The sequence below is a fragment of the Arachis stenosperma genome, chromosome 6, assembly GCF_014773155.1.
Source record: "Arachis stenosperma cultivar V10309 chromosome 6, arast.V10309.gnm1.PFL2, whole genome shotgun sequence".
In the NCBI taxonomy this organism is placed as follows: Eukaryota; Viridiplantae; Streptophyta; class Magnoliopsida; order Fabales; family Fabaceae; genus Arachis; species Arachis stenosperma.
Window position 1 is genome coordinate 146210448 of NC_080382.1, and position 13408 is coordinate 146223855.

The 13408-nt window shown below is 28.1% G+C and overlaps 1 protein-coding gene across 1 annotated transcript; it reads left to right on the forward strand.

Annotated features, from left to right (window-relative positions):
* Positions 1-5713: 5713 nt before the first annotated feature.
* LOC130934951 (uncharacterized) lies at positions 5714-7551 on the forward strand. The gene is made up of 2 exons (XM_057864466.1): positions 5714-7153; positions 7258-7551. The coding sequence occupies exons 1-2, from the start codon at positions 5714-5716 to the stop codon at positions 7549-7551; spliced, it is 1734 nt and encodes a 577-aa protein (XP_057720449.1).
* Positions 7552-13408: the final 5857 nt, after the last annotated feature.

A 13408-nucleotide genomic window follows, 5' to 3' on the forward strand; every position in this document is an offset into this window, starting at 1 on the left:
AAGTAGAACAAATTAGTATAATTACTATTCAATAAAACAGACACTTTATTAGGAAGAAGATTATTAATCAACAAAAAAATATATTGAGATAAAATATTTATTTTTATCAAGTTGTTAGCCACCAATAATATTTAGAAGATAATAAAAAAATTAGTATAAAATTGTCTAAAATTATTATATTTTGTATTTTTAAATATTATTGATATAATTAAATAATGTAATATGTAATAAATATATAATTATAAATGTTATATATATAAAATTTAAAATTAACAATTAATATATTTATGTATATATATATTATGGTTTAATTTATTTTTAATATGTATTTATATTTTAACATATATTTTATATTAGTGACTAATTATAATATATATATATATATATATATATATATATATAATATGATTACATAAAATTATAGATATTAAATTAAAAGATGTTAATTTTTTTTAAAGTATATATTGCCAATTAGCCACTATATCCTCATATTTGCTAATTATGAAGATTATTTTGACTCGCTATAATTTATTATTTACAGTGTATGTATACGTGAATAAACTACATGGACTAAATTTTCCTAAACCCCAATCAAAATAAGACAAAATGGCAAATGATCATGTATGATGTATCATAATCTTAAATCTAGATAATGTTCTCTTTAAGAATAAAGTTACTTTTTTGTTGATTGACAGAGTAATTTGCTGATTGACAGAATAAAAATATAGGAAAGGAGGAGTATTAAGAGGTCAATAATTTTTGTGTTTTATAATTATTAATTGATTATTAATAATATTTTAATCAGTGTGAGATTATAGTCTAATTTGGGTAACTAATTTAATTAAGTTTTTTTTGATAAAATAATTTAAATAATAAATAACTCTATTAAAAATAATTTATAAATAAGTTATTTTGTGTTTGGATTTTTAACTCTAAAAGTACTTATTTTATAAAAATGTGATAAAAAAGAAAAGTATTATAAGAGAAGTCATTTTTTTAACTTCTCTATAAGTTCCTAAATAGTTTCTTAGAAAATTACAATTTGGTTTTGAAAATTACACCAGATATTAATACTACTATTTTTCATAAATCAAAAGTTAAAAAAAGTTACTTCTAAAGTTTTCCAAACGGACCCTATATCTAATAATAAGAGATTGCTCACTTTTTTTATAATTAAATGCTGACTACAAAATATAAAAATTACTGATTCTTTAAATTTTTTTTAATAAATAATAATAATATATCTTCTTTTATTAAATTAAAAAAATGCATGTGGAAATTTCATGGAAAATTATAGTAGCTTTTTCAACTTTGATTTTTCTTTTTCTAATTTGCCTATTTATGATACATATATACGTGAAGATGATGATAAATGAGTCACCATCTGATAGACATTAAAAGAAAAGAATAATGGTTATATATATATATATATATATATATATATATATATATATATATATATATATATATATATATATATATATATATATATATATATATATAGAATTCAGTTGTCTCTACACGTAGAATTTTCAAATCAAAAATCAATTTCATATTGTCATGCGTTAATAATACTAACAGAACTGTAACAGCGAGTCGTATACATTATATGGAATGGTCCAATTCCAACAGTCCTATGTTGGAAAATGTTAGAATCTGAAAACATGTTAGTTCGTTGTTGTATTTTGATTAATTATTATTTTATATATATTATTGTTCATTTATGTAATAATTAATTTGATACTGACTTCATGTATAAAGTAAGTATAATAGTATTTAGTTATTTACTATTACAGTCAATTTATAGTGTCATGAGTTGAATACTGTTCAATCTTGAATTGCATGGCATGCTACTAATCTTAAAAAATAAATTCTAAATTTTAATTCTTAAATTATAAAATATAAATTAGTTTTATTTCGTTTCACTTCCAGTTTTCTATTGAATTTTAAATATTTTTATTGTTTTAATTTCGGATTTTTTTAAATACTTTTTTAATTATTAACTGACTTTTAAATTAATCGGTTGAATAAATGTCGGCTCCTTAGTGTTATTTATTTATTTATTTATTTATTTATTAGATGGAAAAATTTGATTTGGCTTATATGGTGATGTCGGGCAACAAGTTGTGAACTTGAAAATTAAAAACATTAATATTTAATATAATACGCGCTATCCTACGTGTATTGATAGCACCCTCACTCAAATAATTATTAGATATTAACGAAATATTATATAAAATTATAAGCTATCTACTTTAATTTCCCAAGGTAGTTATCACAATTTGGTATCAAGTTGCGATTCTTAGTCATAACAACAAATTAAAAAAATCACATTCAATCTTAACAAAAAAGTGAGACCGAGAGGACTAAAAACATGACTCCAATAATACTGCCATCTTTGAGCATGTTGTTTGCCATAAACTAACCTATCAATGTTTTTTTTTTTTTATTAAAGAATAAACAAGTAAATTAAATAGTTTTTATTTTTAATAGGCTAAGATTATTTTTTTAATTAATTTTTTTATTAAAGAGTGAGACATTCATGATGAAAAGAGGAAATGTGCTCTTTTATTTATTTAGCCTAATTTTTTTATCCGTAAACATTTAAATTTTTAATGAATTAAAAATATATTTAAGTTCTTGATTTGTTAGATCATCAATATTGTATTTAAGGTATCTTTCGAGTATACCTAATCAGTATAATTATCCTTTTTCGGACACACAGCAATGAAATTAAAAAATTCGTGCTAAGATTAAGTACTAGATTCTTTCTAACTTGCTTGTTAGTTGTATCAATGCAATGTTTTATCAAAATTTGGAGGCATCAATCTCTAGTCTAATTTGCCATATTTTAAAATTTCTCTTTTTCACGTGTGCATTCGTATCGGCTAGATTAGTACAATAAAAGTTATGTTTAATTTTTTTGTTAGGTCCGACAAATTGAAGTGAACAGAAGAATTGATGAATTCAAATTTTAAAAAGTGAGAGACTTAATGTATTTTTAAATTTCTAAAAACTTAAATGTTCATATAAAAAAGTCAAAAAATTATTTATTTTTATTTATTTATTTGTATATTATATGTTACATTGGTGCATGTATTTTTAATATTATAGAATATAGAGTATGGAATTATTTTACATTAATTTTATATTTTATCCATTATTATATATACTTTATTAAATAATAAAAGAATAGTATATATGTGTTAATTTAATCTATGAGATAAATAAATATTTTGGAAAAACGTGTGGAATCTGGATTTCGTTGCCAACAGAAAAGAAATATGACTTTAGAAACAAAATGTCATTGACTGACTTGTTAATTGAAAGAACAAAATAAATTCCATCAATCAAAATAAAAAGAAAAAAGAAAAAAAAAAAGCTTCATTTGACTGAGTCTTTGATGAGAAGGAAGTGGGGATGCATGGTGAAATAGGGGCATTCGCATTAATAAAACAAAAAAAAGGAAAAATATAAATCATTGATAAGGGACTATTATTTTTCAATAGGGTTCACCCTTCAATTATTTGGGTCTTGAAAGGAACATTTCTACTTTTCATATTGCTATCTTCTTTTCCTTAAAGTTCATTGATTATGGTCACAACTCACATATCACATTCTATTTGGCTTTACATACACGTGTATTCATTGTACAAATATAATAATATTAGTTTTTTTTAATCTATGTATGTGTATATAATTTTATATGATTTTTAAAATTTTTCATTCTGATTTGTTTTTTGTTTTTGTTCTTATTATCCGATATTTTCACATTCTTGCATATGATTCATTCATATAAATGTTGTGATTGTTTGCGTACTATTATCTTATTAAAAAATATTTTTTTAATAAAAAAATATTTTTTTATTTTTTAGTGTGTGATAATTTTTTTGTAATAAAAGTAAAAGTATTAGAAAAATAAAAAATATTTTTTTAAAAAAGCTATAATTTATATATTTTTTTAAAAGATTATTTTTCTTTAAAAAAATATTTTTTATATAATAAATAGACAAAAAAGTATTTTTATATTGTTATACCTAAATATAATTGATAAATAAAAAAATCTTTTTATATGAGATATCTAAACATAAAATTACTTTTACTTTTTCATAAAATCTTTAAAAAAATATAAAAAAAGATATTTTCTTAAAAACCCATCCAAACAACTTCTTTATGAGGTCACATTTAAAGAAATTGCATACTTGCATTATCTACTTTGAGACTGCCGTTGAATGATAAACAAAGACAGAGAAATTAAAATTGCAAATCAGATATTGATAAAAGATAAAAATTAAATTAAATTTTTTTAGTTGTGTTTAGTATAAAATATATTGGATTGAATAGTTATATTTTAATATTATATTTAATTTAAAATAATTATAAAAATTAAAATGTAAATTTGGTATTTAAAAAATTAAAAGAGATATTATTAAAATTTTTATTTTTATTTCTAAAATTTTTAATTTTTTAGGTTTTTATTTTTTGGAGGTATTAAAAAAATTGAAATTTTAGTTTTAATTTCTAACCACTAAATACAATACTAAATAATTTTAGTCACGGACTTACGGTTTTTAAAAACAAACACTATTTCAAAAATGTAAGCATCACAATTAACTACAATAAATTATAAATTAAAATTTTAACTTTAATTTAAAATAGCTAAATTATGATATATCATAAACTCATTATTCTAACATAATCTTTAGTATGTGGTGTTATTGTTGCTTACTTTAAAGATTTATATATAAATCCTGCTATAATCTCTTTTCTAGATTTTAAACTCATCTTGAGCATTATTTCTATATATCAAAAGTATACAGAGATATTTTGTTTTTTAAAAAACTAGTGTAAGAAAATATTTATACATACAAATACAAAAAATATACACGTGTAATTGTAACAATACCAACCTATTTTATTATCATAATCATTATTGAGTTAAAATTTTAGACAAAATATAAAGTTTACGAGTTTTTGGTGGAATACATTTTATGTTTTAATGAAGAAACTATTTTGAGAAAAAAAAATTCTCCCCAAAATTGGCACATTTCATATGAATTTGTACTAATACCTTTGTTCTATTACTCTATAGAATATACTTACTATATGATTAAAATAATAGACTCAATAATATACTTAATAATAATATTTTAATAAACGGATATATATTGATAAAAAAGTTTGTGCTCAAAATATGGCACTTAACTTTTTGTTGACTAAGTATGATACTTAATTTAAATTATAGAAACAAGACTTTTGTCTCGTAAAAGGAACTAACGAATGAATGTATATAATTTTGAGGGTAAAAAATTTAAATAAGCCAAGGAGAGTTCTAAATTACCCAAATCAGACAAATTAAAAATCCACATCTGAATCCACCAGGACGAATTATTATATAATTCGAATCAATAAGATTCGAATTATACTATCAAGTAATTCGAATTGATATAATTCGAATTATGTGCATGCAATGATTTAAAGTAATTCGAATTGAATTAATTCGAATTACTAGGGAGGAAACAAAATAACGTAATTCGAAACAAGTTGTTTCGAATTATACTTAACTAATTCGAATTTAGTTAATTCGAATTACTAGGTTAGCTTGTGATACAACATAATTCGAAACAATTTGTTTCGAATTATATATATATAGTGCGAACCAGAGCTGTATATATATGCTGTGAACTCATGATGCTCTCAACAAAGAGGGGAGATGGCTAGTGAGGAGAGTTTCCTAGTTCTGGTACATTACAGAGGGTCGATTAAGAGAAAAACTCGGTCCGGCGTGAAGTTCACTGATAAGGATCTCCTATGTATTATCGTGACGCCAACAACCACCTACGATGCTCTTGTTAGCTCTGTGCTGGAGAAGCTTGGTCTTGAAGGAGTTAAAAGGGTCAAGAAGTTTTTCTACCGCATTCCAACAGCGGTGCTCAATGACACCGTGAAGTTTGATTGTTCCACAATCGGTAGTGACGAGGACTTGCAGGTTATGTTTCTTTGTCGTAGGCAGTTTCCCGAGGTAAGGACACCAGAGTTGTTGGCAAAGTTGGTTGATGTGGTATCTAGCTCGGGTGGTTCGAACCGGAATGCCAATACTATAGCCGCGGTTGCCGGCTCGAGCTCGAGACCTGCTATTGCTTCATCCTCTGCTCCTGTGTATGAGCCACCGATGCAGCCTGTTGCGTCCCCTTCGTTTGCCGTTGATCTGAGCGGCAATGTTGGAGACAAGGTTCGGTATGGGGAACATATTCCCACCGAGGTACATTGTCCCACACCGGCTGGTGTTGGTGATGGTTTGTTTGATGATCCAGATGACGATGACGTGGAGCCGGATATGATTACTGATGAAAGCGGCGATGATGTTGGAACTACTGTTCCGAGAAGGGCTACAGGTCGATCTAGTTCTGGCACACAGCAGTATCCACCCCATTTTTCCTCGTTAGACCTGGATGCCATGCGGCAGGACGAAAATGCTCTGCAGCCCTCAGGATATGGCGCTAGAGATACCGAGGGGTCTGCCGGTATGAACGAGTTCCAGGTTGGCCAACAATTTCAGGATAAAGATGAGGCGCTGTTGAGTGTGAAGACGTACAGTATCCGCCGAGGGGTCCAGTACAAGGTCGTTGAGTCTGACTACCGCATGTATGTGGGAAAGTGTTCTAAGTTTGGGAATGGGTGCACATGGCTGATTCGGTTGAGTCTCCGACAGCGGAAGGGTATCTGGGAAGTGAAGCGATACAACGGACCGCATACATGTCTCGCCAGCTCCATCTCCAGCGACCATAGGAGTCTGGACTACCATGTGATATCCACCTTCATTATGCCGATGGTTAGGGCTGATGCAGCTGTGAACATCAAGGTGCTTCAAAATGCCACGGCCGCACACTTTGGGTTCAGGCCAACGTACAGGAGCGTATGGATGGCGAAGCAGAAGGCCGTTGCCGTCATATATGGGGACTGGGACGAGTCGTACAATGAGCTCCCTAGGTGGGTTTTAGGAGTTCAGCTGACGATGTCTGGCACTGTAGCCGTCCTCAGGACTTGCCCTGTTCGAGTTGGGGGACAGGTTGACGAGTCTCAGGTTTATTTTCATAGGCTGTTCTGGACTTTCCCCCCTTGTATTCAGGCATTCCGCCATTGCAAGCCTTTGGTGAGTATTGATGGCACCCATCTATATGGGAAGTATTCCAAGCACTTCATTTTCCCTGTCCGCACGCACTGGCATGCTGTGCTTATTCACGACTTACATGGCAGCCTTACGTCCACGAGGTCTATCGCCTGAGTTCCGTTTTCGGTGTCTATCAGATGGGATTTACACCTCCCATTCCAGAGGGTTTCTGGCCACCTTATGCCGGGCCTACCGTTATACCGGATCCGAATATGAGGCGTGCGAGGGAGGGTCGTCCTAGATCCACAAGAATTCGCACCAACATGGATGAAGCAGATCCGAACCGGCCAAAGAGATGTGGCCTCTGCAGGCAGCCAGGTCACACCAGGCGTAATTGTCCACAAGCCGCAGGCCCCAGCGGGACTGCTGGAAATCAATAGGAGATTTGGTTTGTCTGTTTTTATTTGTTAATCTATTAGCACTTGTCTTCTACTTCAGTTAGCAACCATTGTTCTCCGTGCAATTAAGTTGTTTCCAATGAGTAATGAAACTTGTTATTCGTACCAAATATTTCTGTTGAATGTCTTTTAAATGATTGAAATTAATATCTAAAACAAACAACATTATATCATGCTATGACTAATAATGAATAACATAAGATCAAACTATATATCATAACATAAAAGTAGAAGACATCAAAGTAAATGACATAACAAAACATCAAAGTACATAACATAACATCGAATAACATAACAACAAAGTACATACCATAACAATGATAACCAACCAATAAGGTACACAATATAAATATAACAACATGACATACACCACTATGCATAAATCATCTAAATAGGTGCGATCCAGTGCCGCAACGGCGTGGCACCCGTGTCCGGTAACCCCTACGTATAAGTGGCTCCTCATCCTCAATCGACTCGTCGCTGTCATCCGGAACTGGCTGTCTCGGGGTCATAGGCGCAACATGCACGGGTTTGGATGATGACGGGCCGGCAACTGAATGTGACCCAATAGTCTGGGCCGATGCTGGGGTCCCACCCATAGCCGAAACCCTTGTAATTCGAATCAACTTGATTCGAATTACTATGCATATCAATTTTCACCTAATTCGAATCAACTAGATTCAAACCTCTCTAAAGTGCACTTCTCCTAGTAATTCGAATTAACTAAATTCGAATTAGTTAGGTATAATTCGAAACGAGTTGTTTCGAATTACTTCATCTTGTTGCATGTGTATAATTCGAATCATATCGATTCGAATTACTTTAATTCGTTGCATGCATATAATTCGAATTATATCAATTCGAATTACTTGAGAGTATAATTCGAATCTTATTGATTCGAATTATATAATAATTCGTCCTGGTGGATTCAGGTATGGATTTTTGATTTGGCTGATTTGGGTAATTTGGAGCTCTCCTTGGCTTATTTGGGTTTTTTACCCTAATTTTGAATAAATGTCTTTAAAAAATTATTATTTTTTAAATTGGTCTTTGAAAATTTTTTTAATTAAATTTATTTTTTAAAAATTTTAAATTAATCATATTAGTCCTTCCATCACTTTATTTATTAATGGTATTAAAATTTGCTAATGTGACGCATTAAGTGACACTACAGCAGATACTTAGGAGTCTTAATTGACTATTAACATGATTACTTTATAAAATTAGATCAAATTAATTCCAAAATTAAGAGATTCTAATGCTTCAAGTTCTCCCCTCAATTAGGTTTAATTTAATTTCATTTCATAAATTTATTATGTTAATAGTCAATTAAAACTCTTAGGTGTGTACTTTTTTTTTTCCACGGTATCCCCCAACCCGACAGGTCAAGGACTCTTAGGTGTATATTGAGATGTCATTTAATATGTTACATTAGCAAATTTTGACACCATCAATAAACAAAATAACAAAAGAACTAATATAACTAATTTAAAATTTTAAAAAAATGAATTTAAAAAAAAATAAAAATCAATTTAAATAAAGAATAATCTTTCAAGAATTAATTTGACGATTTATTCATATAATTGTTCTCAACACCTTTGTAGTCTTGAAGTAATGTTCAAAGAATAATGGAGAGAAGATAATTAAGTAAAGAGTAAAGAGTAAAGGATGAATCGATCCCTAATTTTTTGGTCTACGGATATTTAAGTCCTTGAAGATTTAAAAATATATTTAAGTTTTTTACCTCTTCAAAATCTGGACATATCGATTTCTAAGTTTAATTTGTCCAATTTTAAAAATTCTCTCACGTGTGTATCTATATCAACCAGGTCAGATTTTTCTGTTGAGTCTGACAGACCAAAGTGAACATAAGGGATCGATAAATTCAGATTTTGAAAAAGTCAAGGACTTAAATGAATATGAGGAATCGATAAGTCCAACTTTTAAAAAGGTCAAAGATTTAAATGTATTTTCAAATTTTCGAGAATCTAATTGTCAAAATGTCAAGGATTTATTTGTCCTTTTTATCTAAGGAAAACTCTCTCTAAAATGATAATGATCGGATTAAGATTATTTTTGTAATCTTGAAGTAATGTTCATAAGAATAACGGAGAGAAGATTATTTTTTCTTAGATTCACCATACTGCTTGATAAGTTACAGTTTGAAAGTCACCAAAAAATAATTTACATTTAAAAAAGCTTTTTTTACGAAAAAAACGGTTATCAATGATTCATTGTAAAAATTCTAAACTTCTAATAGATCACGTCCATAACCTTTTTAGTCGAAGCCCAATTCTCATGGTCCATTTCTTGGCACAATTTAAAAAATGGTAACACCAGTTCGGCCCAACTGAAAAACGTTCTTGGCACACGAGTCTTTTATAACAACAACAATAAAGACACACACAACAAGCAGTCAAGCATTCCCCCCTCCCCCAAAAAATAAGAAAAACATAACATATCACAAAATATTTCTTTTGATTTTTCTTAACTAATTTACAATATCCTTTTTTTTTTTTTTTGAACGGTGGCAAGGATTCGCTCACGGAGATGTGTTTCATCTCTGCTTCCATTTATATTTACGCGAGAAAGATAATATGAAAATATGTTGTTCTTAAATATATATACCCAAAACGATTGATTTGCAGCGATTTACAACTGAACCGTCATTATTCTACGCAGTTTTGTAACAGAGGCCAAACTGTAGTTTAGAACCACTGTAATACTACTAATTTTGCAGTGAATTTGAACACAGTCGTTAATTTTTTGTTGCTATTATCTGTTTCTGTTATAGATATATCTTCTAATCCAGCAAATTACAGATCAATCTATTACAAATTTGAGTTTTATTTAAAAGTTTGTCGTCACTATATGCACAAAACAAAATTTAAAATATAATACTTATTTAAGAAGACTAATTAGTAAACTAACCACTACTAGATTAATCTAACTTAGTTATCTCTTTTTATTTATGACTTAATTCAAAATAAGGAGTCTTTAATTTTCGTGATAAATAAAATTAAGACCACCTAGGACTTCATTCTAGCTAGGTCAAGATTTGCACCCATTCATGCATATAAAATCTATTAGAAAAGTGATTACATCATATAACATGATAAAAGCATAACAAAAAGTTATGATTTCAAGCTAAGATACGGTTGCTAAAAGTGCTCTAAAGTATGAAGATCACCACTCCTATTTTATGAATAATAACATTTTTTATTCTATTTACGTTTTATATAGTCGTGTAATTACATCTATTTTTTTAGATGATTATTTACGCAGTTAATATAAAAGATAATTTTATTGATATGGTATTACGTAATTGAATGCACGTGTAAAATTATTTTGCACTCATAATGCATCAAAATTAAATATTATATATACACACACAGTGATAGCCAAAAAATAATAAATTCTGATAATTTATTAAGTGATAATAAAAAATAATAAATTCTGATGTCTTACTAAGTGATGGCCAAAAATAATATATTCTGATGGTTTCGTAGTATTTTTGATGTATAATAATAAATTCTAATGACTTATTAAGTGATGGTAAAAAATAATAAATTCTGATGGTGTGAGAGTATATAAATATAAACATACAATACTATTGAACTTAGTTAATTACAAGTGATCACTTTGTTTGGCAACTATTTATTATATTCTTTAGCATAAAAGGATGTGATGTTTTTTGAGGGTTGTGATAATAATATAAATATCTTTCATGTATTTTTAATTTTAAAATAAAGAAAAAACATTTTAATATATATTCAATACCTTTAAAAAATCATGAAAAATACCCAATATTATTTTTCTTTTGTTTAAAAATTAATTAGATAATTATACTTAGCAAGATAAATAATTTCTTATCCCAAACAGGGAGAGATATATATGAGTTGCAAAAAATTGGAATCCTTATCATATGGTTTATATTCCACCATGCATAAACCGAGAATCCTCAAGGATAGTTGATTATTCTTACCCTTACACCTTCTTATCATATGGTCTATTCTCTCTTGGTAAGGTCCCATCTTCACAACTTGGGCAGCAGGTTTATTATTCCATGATGCCCTTTCTATTAATTTAGATCATGCTAACTTTCTAGTCATACCACTCATCAAGTTTTCAGAAATTCTTGGGTGATATATATTACACTAAAAAAAATGTTCTGCTGAATAATTCATTCATATATAGATCACATATTTGTGTTATCTTGATTCTTGACCCATCATTAAAATATCAATCAACACTCTATGTACTAGAATTTAAATAGGAAAATTATTCTTTTGGTAAGGTTTAATATATAATAGTAGTTTATTTTATAAAAAAGAAGAGTTTAATTTTAATGCAACGACAGTGTAAATGTTTTATACAGTTGTTCAATCATAAGCATTTTTTTAAATAACTATTCATACAGTTAATGTAAAAAGTAATTATTTTTTATAATGTAATTTTATGTAAATAGATGTACATGTACGTAAAACGATTTTATACTATACTACATCAAAATTAAATTAAAAAAAAAGTCCAACATAATCTAACTAAAATTGTATTATTATCATGATGAGTTCCACTTAATTAATAAAGCTTAGGTTTAGCAAATCATATATAATTTTTTTTTCTTTTTGCAAATGATAACGTTCTTGCATTAAGGGGAATATTTGATTGGAAAGGAAAAAGGAGCCATAAAGTCTTAAATCCAAAAGAGAAAATTCTGATGGGGACCCTTTAATTCCCTCAAAGAATGGAAAGTATCAAAGAGTAACATCATAATTATACTTGAAAAAAAATAACTTAAATAAGCAGAAATACGTATATGTTCGGAGCAACCGGCGGGAAATAAATTTTGGCGTATAATAATGTATTTTTGTGATGAAGCTTTTTGTTAAGAGAGTAACAAAAAGTGTTGTAATTGAGTTGATGATATATCAAATGATGAGATAATGACAAACCTTCATAATTAACACTTATATATGTAATTAAAAATAATTATTATATCATCAAAAGTTGTTAACTTTATATAATAATTAACAAAATATTTAATTAGATTGTTGATGATATTTAACTATTTGAAAAATAAAATTTTATATTAATAGTTGGCATACTTTTCAGTATTTTTTTTAATATTTGACGGTGTTTTTTACTCTTGTAAATTGTATTGCGACGGTTTTAATAACTCTTTTAATTTTCTGTTATGCAATTATTTTGTATTAAATTTTAAAAATCGTTAATACTTTTAGACATATTGCAACGGTTTAAACCCTCATATATCAAAATGAATCACATTCTTCTAGTTATATAATAATATTGCTATTATTATTCAATTCAAATTATAAATTTTCTTCAATTAAATACCAATTACATTATCAAATTAAAGTTGAGGGAAAATTTTTAAGTTGGATTACTGCACAATAATACATGTATGATTTTTTGTTGTTCTAATTAATAATAAATGTTGTATTATTATTGCTCTATATATGTTTGAAGATAAGGAGAATTGAAGAAGAAGAATTGACATCTCTTTCTTGGAGTTTGTCATGCATGTTCTTTCAGGTGAAAAGTTATAAAATACCCATATTATTCTAACTTTAAAAAATCACATAATTCACATCAATTATATCATCAACATGGAAGAGGAGTCAAATTCTGCCTAGCTGTAAATAAAATTCATATATTCTTCTTATCAAATAAAGGAGACGATAGTTTGATACTTCATACTTGAAATTCGCATATAATAAATTAAAAGACTAAACTACATTATATATTCGGGATATGATGATAGGGGATAGGGATATATAGATTCTAACACCTCCTTATTGGATGTCACTTTTCTTAC